Source organism: Catharus ustulatus, chromosome 12 (genome assembly GCF_009819885.2).
Source record: "Catharus ustulatus isolate bCatUst1 chromosome 12, bCatUst1.pri.v2, whole genome shotgun sequence".
In the NCBI taxonomy this organism is placed as follows: domain Eukaryota; kingdom Metazoa; phylum Chordata; class Aves; order Passeriformes; family Turdidae; genus Catharus; species Catharus ustulatus.
This window is the reverse complement of record NC_046232.1, coordinates 9273113-9298265: the sequence shown is the minus strand read 5'-3', so window position 1 is coordinate 9298265 and position 25153 is coordinate 9273113. Positions and strand designations below refer to the sequence as shown.

The 25153-nt window shown below is 43.3% G+C and overlaps 1 protein-coding gene and 1 long non-coding RNA gene across 2 annotated transcripts; one reads left to right on the top strand and one right to left on the bottom strand.

Annotated features, from left to right (window-relative positions):
* The first annotated feature begins 3930 nt into the window (after window positions 1–3930).
* Window positions 3931–17693, top strand: MAPK6 (mitogen-activated protein kinase 6). The gene is made up of 6 exons (XM_033070574.1): window positions 3931–4019; window positions 8774–9980; window positions 10605–10749; window positions 13778–13942; window positions 14569–14770; window positions 15318–17693. The coding sequence occupies exons 2-6, from the start codon at window positions 9426–9428 to the stop codon at window positions 16414–16416; spliced, it is 2166 nt and encodes a 721-aa protein (XP_032926465.1). The 5' UTR covers window positions 3931–4019; window positions 8774–9425; the 3' UTR covers window positions 16417–17693.
* LOC117001888 lies at window positions 17501–21870 on the bottom strand. The gene is made up of 3 exons (XR_004419178.2): window positions 21706–21870; window positions 18688–18826; window positions 17501–17841 (listed from the first exon to the last, which is right to left on the bottom strand). It is a non-coding gene; the product is annotated as an uncharacterized LOC117001888 (long non-coding RNA).
* Window positions 21871–25153: the final 3283 nt, after the last annotated feature.

Below are 25153 nucleotides of genomic sequence, written 5' to 3'. Positions count from 1 at the left end.
TGCAGCCTGCTGTACCAAAGTGTCCTAGATCGCTGACGATCTACCAAGGGGGAAGAATTACTTGTTCTAATTGTTTAATGACTTTTTGTCCTACAGAATTTCTAAAGTATGTCACATAACCCATTTATTTCTAGCCTCGAAGTTGAACATCTTCTGTGACTTTCTTCTTCCACCTCCATTTGCCCTTTGTACTTTGCTGCCTCTGGTTTGAATTGGTCTCTGTTAATAGTCTGTTCTTTTCCAGTTGGTCTGTTGTTTCACATAGGAATGCAGGTCTTGGGATAGGGTTTTTTTCCTTTATTCCAAGTCTTCATCATAGTTTTCTTTGCTGATCAGAATGTACATGATACAAATCTTGCTCCAGCAAAGTCAGGTCCATCCAAGTGAGCCCAAATGAGGTGATAGCATGTTGTCTGTGCCCAGGGAGCTCTGCCTACCACCAAGTAAACTTTAACTGAAAAGGGATCTTGACACATTTGTTAAAAGTTTCTAAGATGGCAACCTCTGTATGGTTATCTGATAATAATGCTGATTGGAATTTTTAAGATTTATTGGGAAAATTTTAAAGTCTGCTAATCCAGAGACTGAGTGCTTGTTAGCAAAATATGTTTGTGTTAAAAAGATCAAATAAAAAAAATCTCTGTGTCCATTATGGCAAGGTAGTGTCTGACACTTCCAGGAAATGAAGGTGCCCAGGAAATGAAGCCACCTGAGCTATCAGGGTGCCAGTGAAACTCAAATTTATCTGGGATGTTTGTGATGAACATCAGCATTATGAAACTAAGCTGGAAGAGCATGTGATTTGTAAAGGTTTTGCTTAACAGAGAACTGATTGCAAGAGGCAGCAGTTGAAGGAGACCCAAACTATTAAAAACCCCTGGGATCTGTATCAGGAAAACTAAATTGTATTTCAGGGCTCAGAGCACAGATAAGCAGGAATAAGCCAAGGAGGGCACAGAAACTGAGTGTTTCTTGAACCTCTCCCCATCCCCTTTTAATGAGTAGATTTTTTTTTCCTTTATACTCATCCCTATTCACATGCAAAATTCATCTTAGACTTTGGTAAGAAATATGGTCAGTCCTTAAAAATGTATTCTAGGACACATTTCCCTTCTTCTGGGAGGACGTGTAAATCAAGCAGTGAAACGGAGACAAAAGCCTGCAGCTGCCAAGTTACCTTGGGCAACCTTTTCAAACCGTCTCCAAGTCTTTCTTCCCTTGCCAATCATAATGGGTGTGGACACTTAAAAATACTTTGTTCCCTTTTATGCCACAAGTAACAATTCACACACAGGACTGAAATATTACGCTGGAATTTACTGTTTGATCTTTTTGAACTTGGATATAATAAATGAATCATTGCTGCAGTTCTAATTATTTTTTAATTGCTGGTCTTTATGACCTTTGAAATCCAGTTCTCTTCTTATTCTGCATTTCACTGACAATATCTGCCAGTGGTTTAGAATGGGTTGGTAGCATCTAGCATAGCACCTAGGTGAAAATGAAATTGCATTCTTGTGGGAAATGTAGAAAAAATTTGTCGCAGTAATTTATAGCCTAATCAATAGCATATTAAAAATCTGGAAACAGGTTAGCAATTTGCTGGATTACATAATTATAAATTGCCACGTGACACAATTCTGAGCAACTCTCATGTGTATTGTAATTCTACAAATAGTGAGGCTGAAGACAAGTAACATTTCTGCACCACGATTTTCCTTGTTGCAAAGTTTTTCTGTAGACTGAAGGATCTCATTCACTAAATCCTATCACGAACTACACTCCTGGAATGGGAGAAAAGAATATGGAGGGAAAAAAAGAATGCCATTCATGACTTATGAATTAAGAACCCAGAAACTGGTGGCACTTCTGGGCTATGGGAGATGAATGAGTGAGCATGTGCTATCCAAGTGAGGAAGCTTGCTGCTTACTTCAAACCTCCCCTGTTAGTAGTTTGCTAAACTACCTTTCAAACAGTCTGAGCTGCTGCAGAGCAAACTCCATGGATGTGCAACTTCTCCACCTGACTGACACTGGGGATATTGGCAAACAGTCCCAATGGACACACATTATGGGCTCTCCAGGTGCTGTTTCAAAGATGTAATATAAAATTGTTCTTACTTCAGCACTCTAGAATCTGAGGATCAGCTTGCATTTTTGTTTCTTATAATGAAAATACTTTGTATGGATGGAGGGGTTCTTTAATTAACTAAATAGCTCTGGATTTAGACATACAACCACTGCTGCTCCTGCCTTTTTTTTAAACCCCAAATCTCTTCCTTTAATTCAAGTAAAAACTCCTCTGTGGCTTGGCTCTGGTTGCCGTCCTAACATCACCTCTTCCAAATATGCACTCCTGCAGATTTTTCTTTATGGAGTGTATTTAAATACAGGCCTTCTGGAGCAGCAGTGCTGTAATCTTCCAGCTCTGTTTTGCTGGGTGGGCAGAAGAACAGCAGCTTTGTTTCTGACTTTTCTGTGCTGTTGGCAGCATGGTGAGCTGCCTATCAATTAGCAAGCATTGTAACATAAAGTGTCAGTTTGGTTACTGACTTCTGTATGTGTGCTGTTAGCACAGGGCTGCACTACCAAACGCCCAGGTCACCTCCCCTGGTAGTGGGGTCAATATCAGAGCTAGCAGTGCTTCTGACTAATTGAAACAGAGGATGTTTAGCTGCATAATTGAGGAGTTTAAAAGTTACTTTTAAAACTTTAGAAAAGCTAAGTAGGGAGATTCTTGGATGTTGATATATGACTTGTCTATTAAAAAAGAATGAAGTTACATTATGTAAAAGTGCAAGGGTCAATTGGATGTCTGTCCAAATGGCAGCAGAGCAATAGAGCCCTATTGCATATAACTTCTGTCCTAGTACTAGCTGTAAATAACCTCTGTTTAACCAGCAGAAACGAATATTAATTTTTTTATCATGTTATGAGTCATCAGCACTGGAAAGACATATGAGGGACTGCAGTAGGAAAACTGCACCCTGCCTTGACAGTTGTACCGAAAGTGGGTTAGTAGAAGCATCAGGCTCTTCTGATACCTAAGAGGCTTGGAGTCCTCGTGCTTCTCTCTCCTTACCGAAGACTGCTGTATACAAGTCTCACGGGGAAAAATGTAAAGTTTTCATTATTTTTATTTATTTTGCTGTATTGGTTGTGGTTTTAGGGAAAAGTAGACTCTTCGTGACTCTGTTAAGGGAGGTATTAGGAAGAGAGAAATATTTTGTGGTACCTACAGGTGACAGCAATGGCAAAGATTTGTAGAGATGTTGTGGGGACAAGACTCAGATCCACCATGCCATGAAGACTGCAGAACATCTGAGCCTAAGTGCCACCTTCGGAGAAGGGAACTGCCTCCGCTACGCCCGCCTGTTGCCTTCCAACTGTTTTTGTTTCTGTGCCGTGAGGGACGTTTAGCGCCGGGCCAGTTGAACGGGGCGCAGCCGGGCGCTGTTGGAGCCCCGCACCGCCAGCCCCGGGCACCGCGCTCCTTCGGCGGGGCCCCGCCGGGCCTCCCGCTGCTCCGCCTGCCCAGGGCCACCGGGCCGGGCACCGCCGCGCTCCTTCGGGGCACACCGCTCCGCTTGCCGCCTTTCCGTGCCGTGTTTGACTCAACCGTGCTTCGTGCTGAACCGCTCGGGCCCGCTGGGCACAGCCCGAGTCTCAGGCCGACAGGCGAGGCGGTGAGGTGAGCGAGCGGATGCCGCCCGGCCGCCCCGCTAGGGACAGGCTCGGTCGCCCTGCTGACCCTACCGAGCACCCACACCCGGCCGCAGCTCCGCTCCCGTCCTGTCCTGTCCTGTCCCGCCCCCGGCCCCGAGGGCCGCCCGGGGCCGCCCCTGGCGGGCGGAGCCGCCGCCGCGCCGCCCCTCCCTGCCCTCCGCGCCGGGTTACATGGCGGCGGCTGCGGCAGCGGCAACTGCGGCGAGGCGGGCGGGCGCCGGGCGAGGGCCGGTGGCGGGGCCGCGGGGCTCGGCCGTGTGAGCAGCGCACCCCCGATGAGCCTGGGAAGGCCCGTGAGTGCAGGGGGCGGGGGGCGCGGGGGGTCTCGGCCGCCGCACGCGCGGGCCCGGCCCCGCCGCACAAAGGCGCTTTGTTCCCTCCATCCCGCCCGGCGGCAGCGGCGCCCCCGGCCCGTTCCGTTCCGCCCCGCTCCCTCCGCCCGGGCCCGGCCCGGCCTCTCCGCACTGCGGCGGCCGAGCGGGGCGAGCGGGCGGGCGGGGGCGGCCGCGCGGGGGGCGCTGCTGGCGGCTGCGGCGCCGGGCCCGGGGCCGCCCGTGCCGGGGGCGGCGGGCGCGGCCTGAAGGGCGTTTGAAGGTAGGGCAGCTCCGGCGGGGGCGGCGCCGGGCTGGCCCCCGCGGCACGGCGGGAGCGGGTCCCTCGGCGCTGGCCGGCGGGGCTGCTCGGCCCGGGGGCGCCGGGAGGAAGGATGTCCTTTGCCGGGGGGGCCGGCCTCCGCCGCCCGCGGAAGTTTTGCTGCGCGGTTCTACGAGCCGGCAGATAGGGCACAGGTACCGCTCGCTCCTGCTCCCGGGCGCCCGCAGGCTCCGGGAACCGTATGTGGGAAAAGTGACTTAATGCTCTTAATAACTAGCCTTAAACACCCGACGGAAATGGCTTGGAGAGAGACTGCCCGAGTTTAGGGGTTTGGGGAGCAGGTAGCCATGCCTAGGCAGGCAGGATGCTCTCGCTTGGCGTCTCGAGGATTTGTCTCTTTTTCTGGCTAATTCAGCGCCGTTTGGGGTCAGCCTGACAATGGCTGTTAATTGTGCTGTGGAAAAAGAGACGGCGCTCGGCGCGTTGTCGTATCGCCAGTGCTGTTGCCAGCAAGTTTCTTACATTAGATGTATGCGTGTATATAAAAATAACGTCGTCATAGCATTATGTGTTTATAAACCGGTTACAAATTCCGGAAAGCGGTGGCTTAAAATAGAGATACATTTTGGTTTGGCAATCGCGTTCAGAAAATGTGCGCTCTGAAGCTAAAACGGGAACTTTCATTTCAGCCCTTTGCTGAAGCTCAGTTCTTGCTTGTGTGGTTGTTATCTCGAATTCACTCTTGACTGGTTACCTGTTCCGTGGAACAGCAGATGGTAGCAGGTCTGCAGAGGCGCAGAAGGCTGTGGTTAGCTCATGGTGGGCTTCTTCTTTATTGTTATCTAAAGGAAGAGCCAAACCGTTTTTGAACATAATACAAAAAACTACACTGGGTTCTTGTGTGTTTTTACAGGTCTTTCAGAAGACTTATAAACTAATAGTAACATTTGCTTACTGCCAGCACCGAGTTCCCTAAACAGTGTGGGGAGCAAGTAGGAGGCTTTAGAAAGCAGCAGTTTCATGAGTTGGACGATGACTCACTCTGCCTACTGACTGCAACGTGGCTGATCTAAAAAAAAGTTCTTCTGTGCCCTGTATTTTTTAAGTCAAAGGGATAGTACTTAGCAGGTTGTATAATACATCATTAGTCATTCTCAGTCTTTCTCCTGTGAGTAATAATATGATCATTATACGGTCAGCATAATCAAATTAACTGGTATCTTTCGGTCTTATTTGTATTTCTGACAAAGTAAACATCTCATACTTGACTGTTTCGGTGTACATCCTGTTTCCTGAAAACTGTGATCAATCCACGTGCAGGAGTTGAGCGTGGTTTGAAGGGGCTGCTTGCGCAATGCCTGAAGCCGGTCAAGTGTGATGATCATCACCGAGGGTGATTTCAAAGCCCTTCTGTGGCCTCTGCTACCCTCTCCCAAGAACTGAACCATTTTAAAACCATAGTTGTAAAACGCTTGAGAAACCGGTATCTTTGTGTTTGCCTCTTTAAACTTTGTGTGAAGAAGTAAAAGTATCACTCACAAAAAACCTGGTAGTCATGGCAAGGTGACAGCCTAGATGAAAATGTCAGTGCCTACGTCAATGGGCTGTTCAGCACAAATGGGGATGATAAACCCCCCCTTTTTATACAATAGTCCATTATACGTTTCAAGTGGGTACAACATGGGATTAAGTAATTTGTTCACAGATAGGAAGTTTGGAGGAGGATCAGATCAAATGAAGGCTGCACCGGGTTGGTAGCTTATATTGTCAGCATTTGTTTTCTTAGCTAAATCAGTGTGGTTGTGGAGATCATTGTATGCTCTCTGAAAACATTGTAATTAGTGGACACCTAGTGAAAGGATAAGTATAAACTGATGATTAAAATGCATCACTTCAGAGATACAGAATGAAAATTTTAGGACTCCTACTTCAGGAAGCAAGTGGGCCATAGTTCCCATTCTACCTGGAGCAGTCCTTGCATTGCTGCATTCACTCATGGCAGTAGGGGGTAAGATCTGAGTTGTGACAAAGAGATGGTAGATCTTAATCGTTGCTGCTGATGGGCATCGTTTTGAATCTGTTCCTGGGCTGTTTAATGGAATTAGCTAAAAGAGAGGTTCCAGATGTGTCAGGCAGCTGGTGCAAACAGTTTCAGTGTTGCTGCATGTTGAAGACATCAGCAGTGTGAAACAATAAGCCTAATTATGAGGCAGAATACAACTGGTTGTAGATGGTCCTAAGAATGTAAAATACAGAGTAATTACCCTGCTTAATGCAATGTAATTGAACAGAGGCCTTGGACCTCGAGTTAATGTGAAATTTGAAGTATTGGTACGAAAATTAATTTCTGTAACTACTGGGGGTTGTTGGAATGAAAGGTGAATGGGGTGGTGTAAACTGTTCTACAGGCAGCAGCTCAAGAATGAGTGAACCTGAAAGTAGTACGTGTGAGTGAGAAAATATTTTCAAGTTTAAAAATTTAAAAATCAAGAAGGGCTAGACATGTGGATTTTATAATTGTGAACAGAGTTGGATAGTTACTGATGCTGTTCTCTGTAGGATAAATTCAAATTTTGTTCTTTAAATAAGTTCTTGGGTAGTTTAAAAGGGGTCCTTGCTCTAATGTCTTAATATTGGTTAAAATTCACGATAGTTTGGGGAAAAGTAGTAGTGTTACCTCACTGTGTTTGTACTGAGGCTGTAATAACTCTTGTAAAACACTGTTTAAAATTAGGACTCTTGCCAAGGCACGAAGAAAGAAATCTTAAGGCAATCTTGAGTTCCATGTGCTGAGTAGAGAAAGCTCTGAAGATCACCCTTGTGGCAGGATATATACCACATCAGTAGAGGGCAGCTCAATGCTCTTCAGTTCAGTAATATTACATTTGGTGATCTTTATTTAAAAATAAAAACTGAGCATGTGTTTCCTTCTTCCCTGTGTTTGCCATGTTCTGTCACGTACCTGGGGGCGGGTGGTGTGTGGCAGGAACGAGCCAGGGCATTGGGGCTGTGTCTTGATGTCAGTCATGCTTGAGCTGAAGGAAGGATAATATTTAAATGAGTGAAAACAGTCTTGTTTCTCATTGCCAGTGTGTCTTTCTTTCCTGTTTTTTTCTTTTTCTCTATGCAATTCTGATTACTTTAGTGAATTGAGGCCATTATTTAAAATATGTTAATAACTTGTCAGCTGCTCTTGCTGCTCTGTTAGGAGTGAGGAGACTTGTTTTGCTTGCTCCCAGTTGTCCCACTGAAAGGCTAGCACTGTTATAAAGGAAAACATTCATATAATTAATTCTGAAATGTTGGGATAGTGTGGAGACCTTTGCATTTAGATAGAGAGCTGAGGGAAGAGCTGAAATATGTTAATCTAAGATTGAACAGGAGGCACTTAGTGGTTTGATGTGACCTATACAGGTTGGGGAAGAACATTCAAGTGACTTGTAGTGGAATTGCCCAAAGCTTACCACACTGTGTTGCATACACCTCTGACTCTTCCCTTTGTGGCATTTTTGAGCTTTTAAAAGAAGTGAGGATGTTGTACAAAAATGCACCATGTGGTCTTTATGGCTACATTCTGCTGTTGCTGACGGGAACTTACTGAGAAAATTGCGAATTCGGTTTTTCATAAACAGTAGATGAATTCATTACACTATTAAAAACTAAATGATGTCTGAAAGAGCCCATATGTTAGGGGAAATGGTTGTAGAACATATCAATTACTCTGTAAAATGTGCTTGCTGCTAGTTTTTCTTTGTAATCTAGGTTGGATAAGTGTAGAAATAATTGATAAAGTAGTAATATTTGTCTGATATGTAGGATTACCCCTATGATTCCTGTAACAATGAGTCTGTAGAGGCAAAGTTATTATTTGAGATGTTGGTAAACTTTATCCAAAATCACAAGGATTAAAGCTTTGTAAGTGGCATTGGATGTGTGCTGTATATTCAGTAAATATGGGGAGTGCACAACCCTTATCCTTTTCGTGTGACCAGTACCTGCTTGCCTCTTATTGTGATGAAACAGTTAAACCTGATTTTGTCTTCATATGAAAGTTTAGTGAACAGAATTATTCCAAAATTTGCTGACAGATGCTGCAGTTACTTTTGCTTTTGGGTTGTCTCTTAACAGCTCTATTGGAGAATTACTAAGTTTGCTTTGTTAGTCTCTTTATTAAGACTCAGGAGGATTTTTTTGTTGTGTGCCATAAATTCAATAGATTACATCAAAAATGTTCACGATGTATGTTTTGGAAATAGTGGTTGGTCATTATTGCTTTCCTCCACAAGTGTGAAAAGTACATATAATTTCTAATTAGTTTAGCATTTTTGATGGTTTATTATTTTTGTAACTGGACAGTAAATAACTTGTATATTTAGGACAACTTGATGAGTTGGGGGAGGAGGAAAACTTTTGTATATGCTGGGGTACTGATGTATTTTTCTCTGCTTTTCAGGTTGCCACGGAGTAAAATGGATGGTAGCTTTGATTGTGATTGTGGTGAGCTGGAGCCACCTGATCATTAACAGAAGGCATCTTTTGTAAATCAAGAGCTGCCAGTTTCCCATTTAATTAGACTGTAAACAAAGAAGAGAAAAAGGAGGAAGAAGGAAAAAAAATAGTGCTTACCAGCACCATAGAATGACGCTGCTCAGGACCAGTCCAACACTGAATGTATCTGCACTGTGAGGAGGAGGATGTTAATAGAAGCCTATTATGTGCATATTTATTCACATTTTTGTTAAATGTTAACCAGATTAGCACAGTAGAGCTGAGTGCATAGTATGTCATTTCATTCCGTTTGAGTTTCTTGTGAGTATTTTCTTTAATGTCTGCAGAAATGCTGCACCTTTCTTGAACTATGAATGCTGCAATCTTTCTATCTTATGCTCGGTTTGAGTTCTAGAGCTTACAGGCTCTAAATTCAAGGGGACACAACAGGCCTGGCTGGCTCATAATGAAATGAGAGTGTCAAGAAACCATCTTGCAGTCCAAGCCAAGTGTTTCTTCTCCCTTTCTCTAAGACCTTTCCTTCAGATACCAGTGGAAGTGTCTCCGTGTGTTTACAGAAGCTTAGTAGTTTGAGGAAAAGAGTAAAGAATTTTAAAATGGCAGAAAAATTTGAAAGTCTCATGAACATTCATGGTTTTGATCTGGGCTCTCGATATATGGACTTAAAACCACTGGGCTGTGGTGGAAATGGCTTAGTTTTTTCTGCTGTCGATAATGACTGTGACAAAAGAGTAGCTGTCAAGAAAATTGTCCTTACAGATCCCCAGAGTGTTAAACATGCTCTACGTGAGATCAAAATTATTAGAAGACTTGACCACGATAACATTGTCAAAGTATTTGAAATTCTTGGTCCCAGTGGAAGCCAGTTAACAGATGACGTGGGCTCCCTGACAGAATTGAACTGTGTTTACATTGTCCAGGAATACATGGAGACAGATCTGGCTAATTTGCTAGAGCAAGGCCCTTTACTGGAAGATCATGCCAGACTTTTCATGTACCAGCTGCTACGTGGGCTCAAGTATATTCACTCTGCAAATGTTCTGCATAGAGATCTCAAACCAGCTAATCTTTTCATTAATACTGAAGACTTGGTGCTGAAGATTGGTGACTTTGGTCTTGCACGAATCATGGATCCTCATTATTCCCACAAGGTATGCAGAGAGTGGGAATATCTAAGTGATACGTTGACAACTGTGCCTTCTTAAAATAGCATCTTTCTCCCTTTTGCACAGGTAGATAGGCTGTGGAATGCCTCCTTAGCATGCTTTGTCTCAGATAGGACTACTGCAAGCATAATTTATTTATTTTTTTTTTTCACTAAATGGGTTCAGAAAAGAAAAGGTTTTAATAATGAAGACAGAACTTGAGATTAAGAGCAACATTTAGTTATATTTAATTATAGAAACCTTAGATAAGCTTGTAAGTAGTGCATCCATAGTGCAAGTGTGGCTACTTTGGGGGATTGGCTTAGAGACACTGTCCTCCTGGTCTAGATGTTTCACAAGAGAGTTCAGTATCATCTCTACTTTATTTGGCATCTGGGAATGAGAAAGTTTTGCTGCAGTACCTCATTTGACTAATAAATAGTGTCATATTTCTGTATGGTTGCTGTTCACTGACAAAGATATTTGTAAAGATAGAAGGTTTAGTAAAATGCACACAATATAATCCCTGGGACTTTGAGAATAAAAAATCTTGTTAGTAGTGCATAAAAATAAGTAATTAAAAACCATAAGTCTTAAAAATCTAATTAATTTTTAAATTGATTTCATTAGGGCCATCTTTCTGAAGGATTGGTTACTAAATGGTACAGATCGCCCCGGCTTTTGCTTTCTCCTAACAACTACACTAAAGCCATTGACATGTGGGCTGCAGGTTGCATCTTTGCTGAAATGCTGACTGGGAAAACCCTCTTTGCAGGTGGGTAGAATAAAATCAGTCTGTATATTCATAAAAGGAGTGGTACTGCTTAATTATCTTCCTTAGGAAAGATTGGTTCTCGTGGCTAACATCAGTAGTCATTGACTATCAGGATATGCTGTATATCATACACTTTATATAAACTATAAATTGATGCATTTGTGAAACAGAAGACATTTCATTTTCATTACTTGTATTGGTGTGTATTTAGATAAATATCACAATTTAATGTAGAAGTCATACATGGTAAATCTGTCTGTTAAGCTGATTTTATTGGTTGCCTAAGAAGTGTTCTGTTACATGTGTGAGTTGGTGTATCCAGAGAGTATTTGAAGATTATGAATACCCTGAGTGTCATATGTATAAAGATTTTTTTTTTTATGTAGTCAACCTAATCGCTTCCTACTTCTCTATTTTAAATTATGAGGCCCCAGGGGCATAGCTTTAAAGGTGCAAAATTTAGTGCAATACAGCAAAGAAATGTGCAGCCCTCAATTGATTCAGGTAAGATAGGAAGCAATGCTGTGGTCTCATTGAGTGCATCTATATTAGAGCTTTGGACAGGATCAGGAGCACGTTTTTGGAGGCCATCTCTGATGGCTATCCTGTACCATGTTGCTGACCTAGCTCAGAACACAAACTAGAGCATTTTAGATGAAGTGAAACCATCATTTGCACTATGGGAGATCACCACCTGCTGACAAGCGCTCGGTCCATGGGAGCAGATGAGTAAACTGGTGAAAAACCTCTGAAATGCTTATTTTTGTGCACCCTGGGGCCTCAGCAGCAGCTATCTCATTCAGGCTTACTCTTGGATTTGCTCCTTTTGGCCTGAATTATAGGAGTAATACAGCTAAAACCTCTGAGAGCTAAGCTTGCATTTCAAAGTTCACATTCCTCTAGACACAGGTGGACTGAAAGCACACCTCTGCAGTCATTCTTAGCTTTGCATGAAAAGGCAAGGGAATTGAGAGCTTCTTCCCATTAAGTAGTTAATGGAAAACTGTCACTTGAAAGCATTATTTGGTCTAAATCAGTGATTAATACATACAGAGGTTTCTTTTAACATGCAGTGAGTTTTTCACTCTTTGAGTTACTAACTACTGGAGTAATGTCCCCAGAGTATTAAATGCTTGGCTGATAGAAGATTTATTAGATTCCCATTGCATCAAGAACTTCTGCTGGCAAATAATGGGAGAAAGTCTGCAGATTTCATCATTCAACATAGATTGATCACAACTGCCAGCATTTGGACTTTTTTTTTTTTTTTCTTTGAGTAGCATTGGTATTTGTCACAATTTTTTATTGGCCCCCTCGCTGTGCAGAGAGTTAGAATTCTGTTAAAAAGCTTGGTCTTAGTCACCAAAATCCTAAATTTGTAGGCTTGTTCACATGCCTTAATTGCATTGAGTAGATACTTTAAAAAGTATTTTAGCTATAGATGTGCCCCTCTGAAAATTTAGCACTGCCACAGTTTTGTAATCTAAAGAAAAGCGGATTTCTTGACGTCATGCATTTGGAAAGAGAAGATGGTTGGAGATGTGGTAATTATTCTGCCCTGAGACTCTGAGTAAAGCTCTGTTGCAGAGTTGTTCAGAGGGAGTGATTTGGTTAATTGCAACTTCCTGTCTGCTTCTGAGCCATCCCTTAGGATTCCTGCTGTTCAGAAAGCTGATGAGAATGGGAAGGAAGAATGCAGATTAATATTGCAGAATACCTGGAACAAGTAAGGGAAGGGAAGTTGAGGCAGAGGAATTCAGTAGCTTTTCCAAACAACTTCTCCTTCTTTGTTCTAAATGAATATTTTGCAATGGTTATTTTGCTGATAGTGGACAGAAAGCTGATTAATTTTTAGGATGGTACTAATTACACAGTAGAGTCTGTTTTCCAGCAAATTACAAACAATACAACATCTGATAGATCATATTAAGTAATTTGTTGTAGTCTGAAGCAGAGCAAAACAGCTTTCAGTCCAGTAAAGTAGTTAACATGAGGCAGTACTGATTCATTTGGGGAACTCTGTCAGGTTTTCTGCAGTGACTTTGCCTCAGCTTTTCATGTCACCTGGCAGGTGTGTGATAGGATGTCCAACAGACTGCAGACTGCTGTGCTGTGCAGGCATTGAAGTGAGCTGACAGTGTGGAGGTTTGGAGTCTCTTGCTGGCCCCATTTACTTTTATATTTATTGTCATATACATCATTATTGCTTGTTATTGTCCAGAGCTGCTTGGTGAAGGAAGGAAGCACTGGCATGCAAATAATCCTATATCATTTCGTCTGCTAGTTGAATCTCTAGGCTCTGACATCCTTCTTGGAGCTGAACAACAAGCTAAAGTTGGCAAGTTGTATTTCTGGGTACTCCAGTAGTGCATATAGATGCTGTTCATTATTCAAAATTGACCTGTTGTATAGGCCCTTATTGTTCTTACCCAGGGAAACTTCAGGTAGTGCTAAAGGAGTACTATAATTTCAGTTATAGTTGAGTACTTTTTGAAAAAGAGTATCACTGTGTAACTGACAAGTGATTCTTGTCTTATTCTTGTCACTCAATGCAGGATTTCAGAGTAGAATATAATTCAAATGGTTGTGGCCTGCAAAATGTCTTTCTGAGCTAAACTAGTACTGTTTTTATTAATAAGGGACATCTAATTCAAAGTGAGGTCAAATACTGGATTAATTAGGTGGATCAGTTGAAAGGGGAGGATTGTAATATATAGTGTGTAATAAAATGAGTGTTGTTGTGGAATGCTTCATCCATGGTGAAAACACCCTTACAAAAGCTTGAGGTTAGGTCTCTATCTCTGAGTAGCAGCTCTGTACTTCTTCATATGCCATGGCATTTCTTGAGAGCTCTTCAGATTTATTATCATTTAAATTCAGAACTTCAGCCTTTCCTCTGTTGCAGGAGATTATAATCTTTTACTGGAAATAGCTGCTCAGAGCACAAAATTTTGACATGCCTTTCATATACAGGGATCAGAAATGTTTGAAGTTGAAATGGCAGCTTGTCTTTTCTTTTGGTGCTCAGGTGCACATGAGCTTGAACAGATGCAGTTGATTCTAGAATCAATTCCTGTTGTACATGAGGAGGACCGTCAGGAGCTTCTCAATGTAATTCCAGTTTACATTAGAAACGACATGACTGAGCCACACAAACCTTTAACTCAGTTGCTTCCAGGCATCAGTCCTGAAGGTGAGTAATGAAAAGAAAAACTTGATTCAATGTTTTGATGTTTCAAAATCGTCAAAAAGTGTGCAGCTTTGAGGTGCAGGTGTGTGATTGTTAAAAGCAAGTTTCAGCTAGAAGAATGTGTTCTCTGAAAGATTGCCTTCTGCTGTAATAAAAAAAAAAATTACTTCCATGATGGCTGCTTGGTTATCTTTAGAGTAAAATTGTGAATCTCTGCTGGACCTGTTTGAACTGGAATTGCTGTTTTGAGACCCTGGCCTTTTAAATACAAGGGAACATTGGAATGGGGTCAGTATAGGTCTGTCTTTCAAATCTTTTTAAAAGAGAGTCCTCTAGCCAAAGTAACAGCAGTGTTTCCTGGTAGCCATTGGTGGATACTGTTCAGCTTGAGGCTTTCTATCTCTTGCTATTTTTTTATGCTTTAAGTTAAATTATGGCTGGTATTAGATTTGACTTCTCTCTATTTCTGATGGCTACAGGATGCATATTTGCACTGTACTGTCAGTAGCTGATACTTCACAGGCACCTACTTTGAAACAACTAGAGGGCCCTAGAGCAAAGCACTGCACCTTGATGTTAAGTTCTAAATGTCAGAAATTTCCCACTTAATGGTAGTTTATATTCTGCAGCGCTGGACTTTCTGGAGCAAATTTTGACATTCAGTCCCATGGATCGATTGACAGCAGAAGAAGCTTTGTCCCATCCTTACATGAGCATTTATTCCTTTCCAACGGATGAGCCTATTTCAAGTCATCCTTTTCACATTGAAGATGAGGTTGATGATATTCTGCTAATGGATGAAAGTCACAGCCATATTTATAATTGGGAAAGGTAAATTAATCACTTACTATGGTAACATAACTGGACGGTTTTGTTTCTTCTTCTTGAGTTGACCTGAGAATAAAATTTTCCCTTATAGCATTATCATTGGGTTTATAATCCATTAGATGTGACTTGGATATGCTGATGGATTCCTGAGTTGCACTCAGGACTCTAGAATATAAAGTTAATATTTCCATTGTTTTTTCTCCCCCAAAATACTTCTCTAAAAATAAACTTTGTTTAAGGAGAGTTTTAATTATGATTGTCTTGTCTAATGCTTAATGCATATTATAGTAAAAAGATTTCACAGTAGTCATCTTAAGTCAATTAAACACACTTTAGAAAGAGTTCTGTAAATGGAGTGAGCTATTGTACATAATTTTGTTTCTTTATGCCAGATTAAATTAAAAACCTGGAAGAGGTACCCAGTTGGATTAAGGAAAATCTTTGTTTGAATTGTCATTATTTTGTAAGTGAATTTCTAAACTTAGCTCTCTCTATCTTGGGAGCTATAAGGCTCTTTTTAAGCTGCTAACACTTAGAAATTGTTTTGCAGATACCATGAAAGTCAGTTTTCAGACCATGACTGGCCTATTCATAATAACTATGAAGCTGATGAAGTTCAGCGTGATCCAAGGGCTCTTTCTGATGTTACTGATGAAGAAGAAGTGCAAGTAGATCCTCGCAAATATTTGGATGGAGATCGTGAAAAGTACCTGGAGGATCCTGCCTTTGACACCCACTTCTCTACTGAGCCTTGCTGGCAGTATTCAGATCACCATGAAAACAAGTATTGTGATCTGGAATGTAGTCACACTTGTAATTACAAAATGAGGTCATCTTCATACCTAGATAATTTGGTTTGGCGAGACAGTGAAGTTAACCATTACTATGAGCCCAAGCTTATTATAGATCTTTCAAACTGGAAGGAACAAAGCAAAGAAAAGTCTGACAAGAAAGGCAAGTCTAAATGTGAAAAGAATGGGTTGGTGAAAGCTCAGATAGCACTTGAGGAAGCATCACAGCAACTTGTTGAAAAAGAAAGGGAGAAGAATCAGGGGTTTGACTTTGATTCTTTCATAGCAGAAACCATCCAGCTTAGTTTACAACATGAGTCTACTGATGTTGATAAATTAAATGACTTGAACAGTTCAGTGTCTCAGATAGAGTTGAAAGGAATAATATCAAAGTCGGTAAGCAGAGAGAAGCAGGAGAAAGGCATGGCCAATTTGGCACAGTTAGAAGCTCTGTACCAAACCTCTTGGGACAGTCAGTTTGGCAGTGGTGGGGAGGGGTGCTTCCTCATAGACCAGTTCTGTTGCGAGGTAAGGAAAGATGAACAAGTTGAAAAAGAAAATACTTACACCAGTTATTTGGACAAGTTTTTTAGTAAGAAAGAAGATGCTGAAATGCTAGAACCTGAGCCAGTAGAAGAGGGGAAGCTTGGGGAGAAGGAAAGAGAAGAGAGCTTTCTCAGTAACAGTGGGGAACTCCTCTTCAACAAGCAGCTCGAGGCTATAGGTATTCCTCAGTTTCACAGCCCTGTTGGCTCGCCTCTCAAATCCATCCAGGCCACACTAACGCCTTCTGCTATGAAATCATCTCCCCAGATTCCCCACAAAACCTACAGCAGCATTCTGAAACATCTAAACTAAAACACTCAGCAGACATTTCTTTTATATTCATGAGATGTGTTTGTCTTTTTTTATTACTAGTGTAAGTAATTTTTTTACTTGAATCAGATGGTGTAATTTTGGTATGGATTTCATTAGTTTTCTGTTTACCATTGTTTTTACAATCCAGAATTACTTTCTATACATGAGTTAGTTTTGTTTTTAAACTGGCATGTCGTTTGCACACAAAATTAAAGAATAGAGCAAAATAATGCAAAATGCAGGAGGTAACAAAAAAATGCACTAAACCAAGTAAAAAAAAAAAACATTCTCTCAGTAAAACAGTGTCCATGTTTTGCAGAAAAAGAACCTTGCCTTGAAATTTACACAGTGAGACTGTACATAATTGCATGAGAATATCTATTTTTCCCGAGACATTTTTTTCATTCATGCGTATTTTAGAGTTTTTCATACTCTACACATTTCTTAGACACATGATACCAGCAGCAACTGAAATGAATGCAGAATTTGGTACGCATGTGTTATCTACCTCAAGGTAACAGCAGTATGTGGCAAAACATTAACCACCCATAGTGCTTCTCATTATGCACTTCTATTTAGCCAGCATTATTGTAGTAGCTATTCCTATTGAAAAATCATTCAATATTTATAAATGTTCTGGTATGCATTCTTTATAGTGAAGTGTTAATATGCAGCACTTTTATTTATTTTAGCAAATAAGTATATTTCTGTAATTATAGAAAGTCAATTTTTGAGTTACTTTTCAGATAAAAGTTTTTGTTTAGCACTATGGTTTTATTGCCTACATAGCTGGATATATATTAACATCGGCTTATTCTGAGGCTATCCAATACATTGTTAATTTTATTTTTTAGTTTTCATTTCAAGTAAAGCACTCACTGTGTATAGGAACTTGTAATTGGAGGTGCTTGATCTCTACAAAAGAAATTAGGAATTGCTTTATTATCAAATGCTCCTAGAAGTCTTAATTGTGTTCATTTTTTAAAAATTTTGTAATGTTAGTTGTGTGCATGGAAATAATTAAGGTACAACATTACTGTAGGTTAAAGTTCTATATGGTGAGACATTTTGTTTTTACTGTATGTTTTTACTGAATGATTCCTGTCCCAGTCCCAGCCCCCCTCCAAAGCAAGCATGAATAAAATTAGGTTAAATATAGCATGTAGCATCTCGGTCTTTTAAAAATTTGTTTTACCTTCTGATTTTTTGAAATACTGGATGTATCATTGGCTCCCCTGTTTAAAACTTAAAACAAATAAAAACATGGCCAGCAAAAACGGCTGTTTGTGATGCTTTGTACATACCCTGCCAGATGAGGAGAGCTGCTGGCTGCAGCTGGGGCTGCAGCATCCTGCAAGGAGACTCCCAAGAGTTTCCTTCTGTCCTGGTGCCTGCAGCCGAGGAAAATCCCTTGTAGTGGTGTGGCTGTGAAAGCACAAATACACAGCAGAATCTGTAACCATTTCTGTTTAAAAAAAATTGATTTTTGGAGTAGGGGTGCCTAAAGTTACTGTTTCATCAATGTTATAGACAGATTAGTGTTAAAGGAAAAGCTGCTCTGTGTGTGTGTGCAAGCCGCCTTCCTGTGCTGACAGCCTGGAGTGAAGGTGAGCGTGCAGGTTCCTCAGCCAAGAGCCTGGCTGGAGCCCTTCCAGGAGGAGATTTTGGGAGCATGATCCTGGGGGATGTTTCAAAATGTGCAGGTCAGGTCTCTGTTGCAGCAAGCCCTAGAACAGTGTGTATTTCTCTCCAGTTCCCATCACAGCTGTTCCAGAGGGAGCTAATTAACTGTACAATAAAGCTACATCTCCTGATAAACTCCTACAACTTTTCCTATGCCAGTGTTTTAGTTCCTCCAGATTCTTCCATCCCTGCTCCTCTGGCAGGTAGCACAGCTGCAGCTGGCCTGAAACAAGCATCTGCCCCTTCAGTGTGGCACAGGCTGGGCACCTGGAGAGGGGACAGGGAGTGTGTCCTTGGGCACAGCCACAGGCAAGGAACTGTTCTCAAGGGCTCTGGGGGCTTTTGTTGAGATTGGAAAAAAACGGTGGGTGACAAGTGTGGAAAAACAGGAAACAAAATTCAGCTTAGAAACACGTGTACAAATGAAGTATCTTTTTTTGTGTTTTGTTTTTTTGGGGTTTTTTTTGTAAACACATGTGAAGCTTAACAGTACTTAAAAAGCCTGTAAGGGTACAAAGGGAACATTTTACACTAAAAGGAAAGAGAGAGTCAAGCGTTGAGCCTAAACCCAGCATGGTTCCTCATTACCTTTGTCTTCTACCTGTGCTGAGCGAGCCACACTGCACAGGCTGTGCTGCCTGCTTTGTACAAACCGTGCTCTCACAGCAGGCTCCACCCATCACTGTAGGGTGCAGCTGGGCAGCCAGGATTAAGGAGAGGCAATTCCCTGTGTGGACACAAAAGTGTTTTGTAAGGACCCTGCAAAGTGAAATCACTGCTTGAAAGTGAAGGTACTGTGGGTGTGGTGCTGGGTTCTCCCTTGGCGAACTGCAGGAGTGTTGGAAGAACAGCAGCACAGGGAGTCACAGGTTGTTTCCATGGGGTGGAAGATGGTTCCTGCCTGGTACTCATCAGCCCTGCATATCCCCGCAGGAAAAAATAGGTCAGGTACATGTGTAGCTCTTTGGCTGTGACCTAGCAACAGCATTGTCTTTAAAAACAAAATATGGAAGAGGCTTAAATTATGAGCCAGATAAAGGGACCACTGTTTTGCACCAAGGTGCTTGCCAAGTACAATGGAACACTATTATGTAACAAAAAAGCAAATCAGAAAAGAGAACATTAACTGTCTTTTAAAAGTAACCTTTCTTCTCCAAGTGGCCTTTGGTTAAAAGGCAGCATTTCAAAGTATATGTAACAAGAACTTCAGCTAGAAGAGGTGATGTTTACAACAGACCAGGACAGAACCTTTTACACATCCTGTCATCACATGAGATCTAGTAATTGCTGAACAGTTTGTTCTGGTCAAGAGTTCTCAGCCGTGGTCAGTTAGCTTTCTCAGAGCTGTATTTAATTTTAATTAAATCAGAGGTGCTATATATAATCTTAGCTATTTTTATAAGCCTTTGCCCATGCTGCTGGTAGTGGTGTGATAACAGTGAGTAGCACAGCTCAGCTGGTCTCTGCTGTGAGCAGAGCTGCTCTGCTGGGGCTCTAGGCTGGATGTGGGGTTCTGTGAGCCAGCTGGGCGCTGGGGCAGGCCCAGTGCCCCTCCCTGCCCTGCTCAGCAGGGCACCTGTACCTGCAGGGAAGGGTTCACTGCCTGCAGCAAAATCCGTGCCTTGATGTACTTTGTTTTCCTCTTGCCTTGCTGTTGGCTTTTCTGTGCTGCAGAAGCCCTTAGAGCCACGCCTGCTGCATCCTTTTAAAGCCTTGCCAAGTTCCCACTTTGGTCCAGCTGATTGCCTGGAGGCACTGGTTTATGAACAGGTTTTTAATGCCTTTTTTACAGGCTTCCACCAGAAAGGGTTTTTTTTGCATATGGAACTAATGTTGCTATTTTTTTTGTCCCCTTCTAACCTCTGTGATAGTCAGGGATGTAGGAGTTTTTCCACATGTGGGCTTTCATCCCCTGCTCTACACATGTGTATACTGCAAACCCCAGAGAGCTGTAGGCAGGGTCCCAAGGAATTCAGTGGCACACTGTGGTGCAATTATTGCTGGATATCAAGAGGAAAACCATCCTTGAGCTAAATCTGCTCCCACAAGTCTGCTTTTCTTTATTTATACTCATGTTGCTTTCCTGCTGCTGAGATCTGGAAGTGCTTGTCAAGCCTTCAGCTGGGTTTTACAGGAACCTGTCTTCATTCTTTCAAAGATGCAGCCCTGAGCAACAACAGCCCTGAACCAATTTGTTCCTTACTCCTTGAATTATTTCAGTTCTTACAAAATCCTGTAAATTCTTGTTTGCTGTCCTGCCCCTGTTTGCGTCAGACTCGAGCTGAACAACCTGGGAAGTAATGCCAGGGGGTATTTAGTAACAAGCAAATAATCCAGATCGCTGCTGGCACCCAGCACTCGGCCTTCCATTCCAGTGTCTATATTTAAAATGGTTATCTGCTTATGCTGAGTGCTGTTGGAGAACTCCTTAAAAGACTGACTGCTGAAAAGTTCAGTGGGTGCTTTTGGCAGGGAAGTAGCATGGCTGATGGGGTGATTGTGTGCCCCAGGCCATGTGCAGAGGGAGCTGGGTGGTTTGTGTGCCCCAGGCCATGTGCAGAGGGAACTGGGTGGTTTGTGTGCCCCAGGCCATGTGCAGAGGGAGCTGGGTGGTTTGTGTGCCCCAGGCCATGTGCAGAGGGAGCTGTGCCCAGCAGCCCCTGGGGATGTGCTCATGGCCAGCTATGGCCACACTCTGCAAATAGCTGGGTCAGTAACTGGCACAGCCACACGTGTCGTTTGCTTTCCTCAGGAATCTCTGCATCCTGACTGCCAAGCAGCCCTTCTATAGAGAAGTCTGATAATAAAATACCTTTTGTAATCTCTGTGCAGGGCTACTGCAGCCAAAATTACTTTTAACCTTTATGTCACCCAGCCTGATTGCTACGTGTGGCATGAAATACCAATGTGTGCGTTGGGCAGCTGGGGGTGGGACACAGAACTTGTGACTTGTCCAGCATCAGAGCCAGCAATTCCATTGCCCTTCACATCCCAGCTTTGGCTCCCTTGTTCCCAGCACAAAGGTGCTGGGAAATGGTTCCTGCAGCTCGAGCATGGCTGTAGGGAAAGGGAGTAGGGAAGGGCTTTTCCATCTGTCCCTGGAGACTTGGGTTAGTCTCTACTTGCATCCAATCTGGGCTTCTAGAGCACAGAGTCATTACTCTGTTGGTGGCTGATAGTTTGATGCGTTTTCTTCAGTTTTAACGTTGGTAGAAGGCTGATTTATTTTGCCCTAATTTGGTATCATTTTGCACTACTTGTGTCTTAGCTTACACTTTTCATTTTTCCAGATTTCTTGTAACTTTTGGTTTTGGTTTATTATATTCTTCTAGTAGCGATTCATGGTTGAATATAGTCCTGGGCAAGGGGGTGATCCCTTGCCTGCTTGGTTAAAGATCACTGGCCACTCTCAGAACAGATGTGAGGCCTAATAAAAGACAGGCTTTCCTTTATATCTGAATTTTGCCATCTCCCTCAAGCCATATACCAGGGCTCTGGTGCTGTGTGGTGTGGAAGCTTCATTGCCACACTAATCCCACTGTGGCTGGTGCAAGGTAAGTATAAACCTCATCATTTTTCTGTGTCATCATCTCCACAGCATCTTACCAAAAAGCAAGTGTAGCCAGGGTAGAATTTCTGCTTTAGAAGATTCTTGATCTTTCCATTTGCAGCTCAGGCTTCAGCAGTGGAGGCTCCAAAGCCAGGCTCAGGCAGTGGAAGGACATTTTCTCATTCTCTTTCTTGGTGATGCCACTCAGATTGGATTAGTTTCAATCTTCAGTGCTGGAGGCTGTAGAGAAACAATGTTTCCATTTAATGTCTGTCTTGAATTTTATCATTTAGAAGGATGTAAAGCATAGACCTGAATAACTGAATGACAGATTTATTGTGATGTCTGTGTTTGTTTGGGTATAGATTTAGACAGCACAGCTCTTGCAATAGCTGGGTAACTAGCAGAAACATTCTTAAAGCCTATGATTAGGAAAGCAGATGGGTTTGGGTTTTGTTTTGTATCATATTTATCTCAGATATTTTCTGCTATTGTTAGAGTCTTAGTAGATTTGATGTTGACACATATTGAAAGATTAAATTGCTTCTATATACTAAATTATCTTTTGGACCCTTACACATGGTATTTCACTGGTTTTCCATGATTCTTTATTTTCTTTTGACTTGCTTTTAAACAGAGGGACCATCAGGTGTTTGAGTCTCTCAGTTTTACATCATGTGAAGCAGCAAGGTGCCAGTCTGTTGGAGCATGGTGTGGACAGGAATGTCCTTTGGGATTGCTGGCATTTCTATCTGTATTTCTATTGGCCTTGTAACTGCATCACACAGAGTACAGCATCCACTTCCAACAAGGCAAGGTAAAAAACCTGTGACTGGCTCAGGGACCTGCAGAGGGCAAAGGAGATTCATCATCCAGAGCAAATCCAGGAGAAAAGCAAACCCTGGTGGCCTAAGTGGAGCTCTGGCAAGCTGGGCAGCCAGGGAGAGGCTCCTGGTTTGCAGCTGGAACATGGAAGAGGCTGGCTGCCCACAGCTCTATGGCTCAGCTAATCAGTACCTTGCAGCATTTCTTCTGCCCTGATAAAACCGTAAAGACGTCAGCAGCAGAGCAGGTGTTTGGGTTCTTCAGCCAAGACAGAGAAAAGTATGGAAGCACAGAGCTGCCTGAGTGATTCACTGGCTGAGTGGACTCAGTGCTGTGCTGTAAGCAGCTGGGTGGCTGTGGGGGCCAGCACTGGGTACCAGCAGCAGCAGTGCAGAGCAGCCAGGTGTGACCAGGGCAGAGTCCAGCTCATCCTCCAAAATGCTGCCACAGCCCAGGGAGGAGGTTTCACCCTGCCTGCCAGGAATTGCAGTCTGTGCTGGCATGGGCAGGAGGAAAAATATGATGGGAAATCTGAAGATTAAAATAATTCCAGTGAAAATAGGACGCTGAAAAGCTGGTAACAGAGCGGGGCTGTGCAAGGTGGCTGTTTGCAGAAGGCTGCTGGGTCCAGGGAGACTCTCAGGCTGTTTGGGGCAGAACACCCAGTTCTACACCTAAGCCTTGAGGCAGAGGCAGCACAGCTCTGCTGGCAGCAGACTGGTATCTTGTGTTCCCCAAAATATGACTGATTACGGCTATTTCCACCAATGTGTTCACTCACCTTCTCTCAACACCTGCCTAAATTCTTTTTTGTTGGATGAAGGTCATAAACCATTCCCTACAGCACATCAGCCTGGCATCACATTTATTTAAGAGATAGGACCTGCCAGGCAGAGGGATGGAGCTGTTCCAGAGCACGGCTGCCAGCAGGGAGCTGCATATCTCCCAGCTGATCACAGGCTGCTCTCTGAGCTGCCATCCGTGGCGTCCTTCCAACAAAATAAAAGCCAAACAGTGCTTGTCTCCCATTAAACTGTCCCTTCCTTCCAGGGGCTGACAGCAGCAGTCAGTGCTGTGGATTTATGGCAGGGGTGGCAGGTCCTGGGGTGGCTGAGGGAGCTGGTTCCCATCCCCAGTGCCAGGCTGTGACCTGTCAGAGGCTGCTGAGGGGCTGCTGGCCACTGCCCAAACAGCCTCTCAAGTGCCTTGCACACCCAGCACTGAGGTGTTTCTGCTGCTCTGGGAGCAGGGCACCTGCAGTGCCAGACCCTGGTTTCAGCCTGCAGAGCATGGTGGGCTCATGAGAGGGTTCTACACTGCGGGTCCCAGGCTCCAGCACGTGTGGACATGCTCAGAAGCATGCCCCATAATTTATGAGAAAATAAATACTGAAATCTCTGAGGCTAAATCAAACTGGGTTGTTCTTTAGGTAAAATGAAAATTGTTATTTTCCATGAGTCCAAACTGCTTCCACTTAGTGGCTTTCCACGGCTAAATTGAATCTACTGTGTACATTGCCAGTTGCCAGTGTTTGTCAATGCAGTGCAGAACCAGATGGGTGCAGAGCAGCCCTTGGATGAGGACCATGTCCCCAGTTTTAATCAACCAGTTAACACAGAGCAGTTCTTCCCAGACATCAGGTCTTTCCCCATTAGGCATCCCAGCTGGCCAGGCGTGGCTGTGGGGCTTGGAAGGAAAGCTCAGTGAAGGGCAGGCTCTGCCCAGCACCACACAGGTCCTGCAGCAGGGGAACTGGGCTTTCCCTGGTGTATCTGCAACTTGCTTTTCTCATGAGTGTTCCAATGATTTGGGTCCCAAGGATGCCCTTGTAACCAGTGTTTCCTATAACCTTGGTTTCTCTTCATCCACGCTCAAAAAATGAGACAGATTTGTTCTCCAGGTCCTTGAAATAGTCATAGTCTTATGCTCATCCATGAATGTCCCAGATGTTCACTACATCACTTGACTTTTATGATGAGTGATAAATAATAGGAGGAGATGGAGTGCTTAAAGTGAAATAATTGACTGGAGTCAGTGGCCCGACTCCCCTGGAACTCAGGCCAATTTCTGGAGTAGTAGGATGCCCAGCTCCTTTAACTCTCAGCCTCTGTACAATTTTTGTCCAAGACTAAATAAAGAGATGTATTTTCAAGATGAACTTCTTCACTGTTGCAGGTTGTGACATCAGTTTTGGTGTCTGTGGGCAGTGTCAGAGGAGAGCTGGCTTCAAACTGAAGGAGTCAGATCAGGGGAGCTCCCTGCATGCCAGGAGGGGAGTGTAGGGAGCAACACCCCTGTGCCAGCCCAGACACAGTTCAAATTCGTGTCAGTTTTACATATTTGACACAAGAAATCTCTCCAGGCACCACTCCAATCCAATTTACAGCGTCTGGCTCAAGTGAAGTATGAGAAGAATTTGCTTAAGCGATTTGAGTGGCGATGTGTGGGGAGCTGGGTGAGCAGGCAGGGCCTGCACCAGCCCTGGGCACGGTGGGGCTGAGCAGCTCAGGGGGCTCTGAAAGCTCCATCCCTCAGCACAGGCACCCTGCTCTGCACCAGCTGAGGCCAGTGGCAGCAGGTCAGGAGCAGGCCAACTTGGTCCTTCCCCCCTTTCTCCTTAAAATACTCACAAAGCTGTTTTAAAAACCAAGTTGGAGATGCTACTGCTGGTGTCCTGGG

Excerpts from the sequence above, each read along its gene's own strand:
- MAPK6 (XM_033070574.1), top strand. The coding sequence starts at position 9,426 with ATGGCAGAAAAATTTGAAAGTCTCATGAACATTCATGGTTTTGATCTG. Across the intron at positions 10,750-13,777 it reads TGGGAAAACCCTCTTTGCAG|GTGCACATGAGCTTGAACAG; the intron begins GTGGGTAGAATA and ends TTTGGTGCTCAG. Across the intron at positions 14,771-15,317 it reads CATATTTATAATTGGGAAAG|ATACCATGAAAGTCAGTTTT; the intron begins GTAAATTAATCA and ends ATTGTTTTGCAG.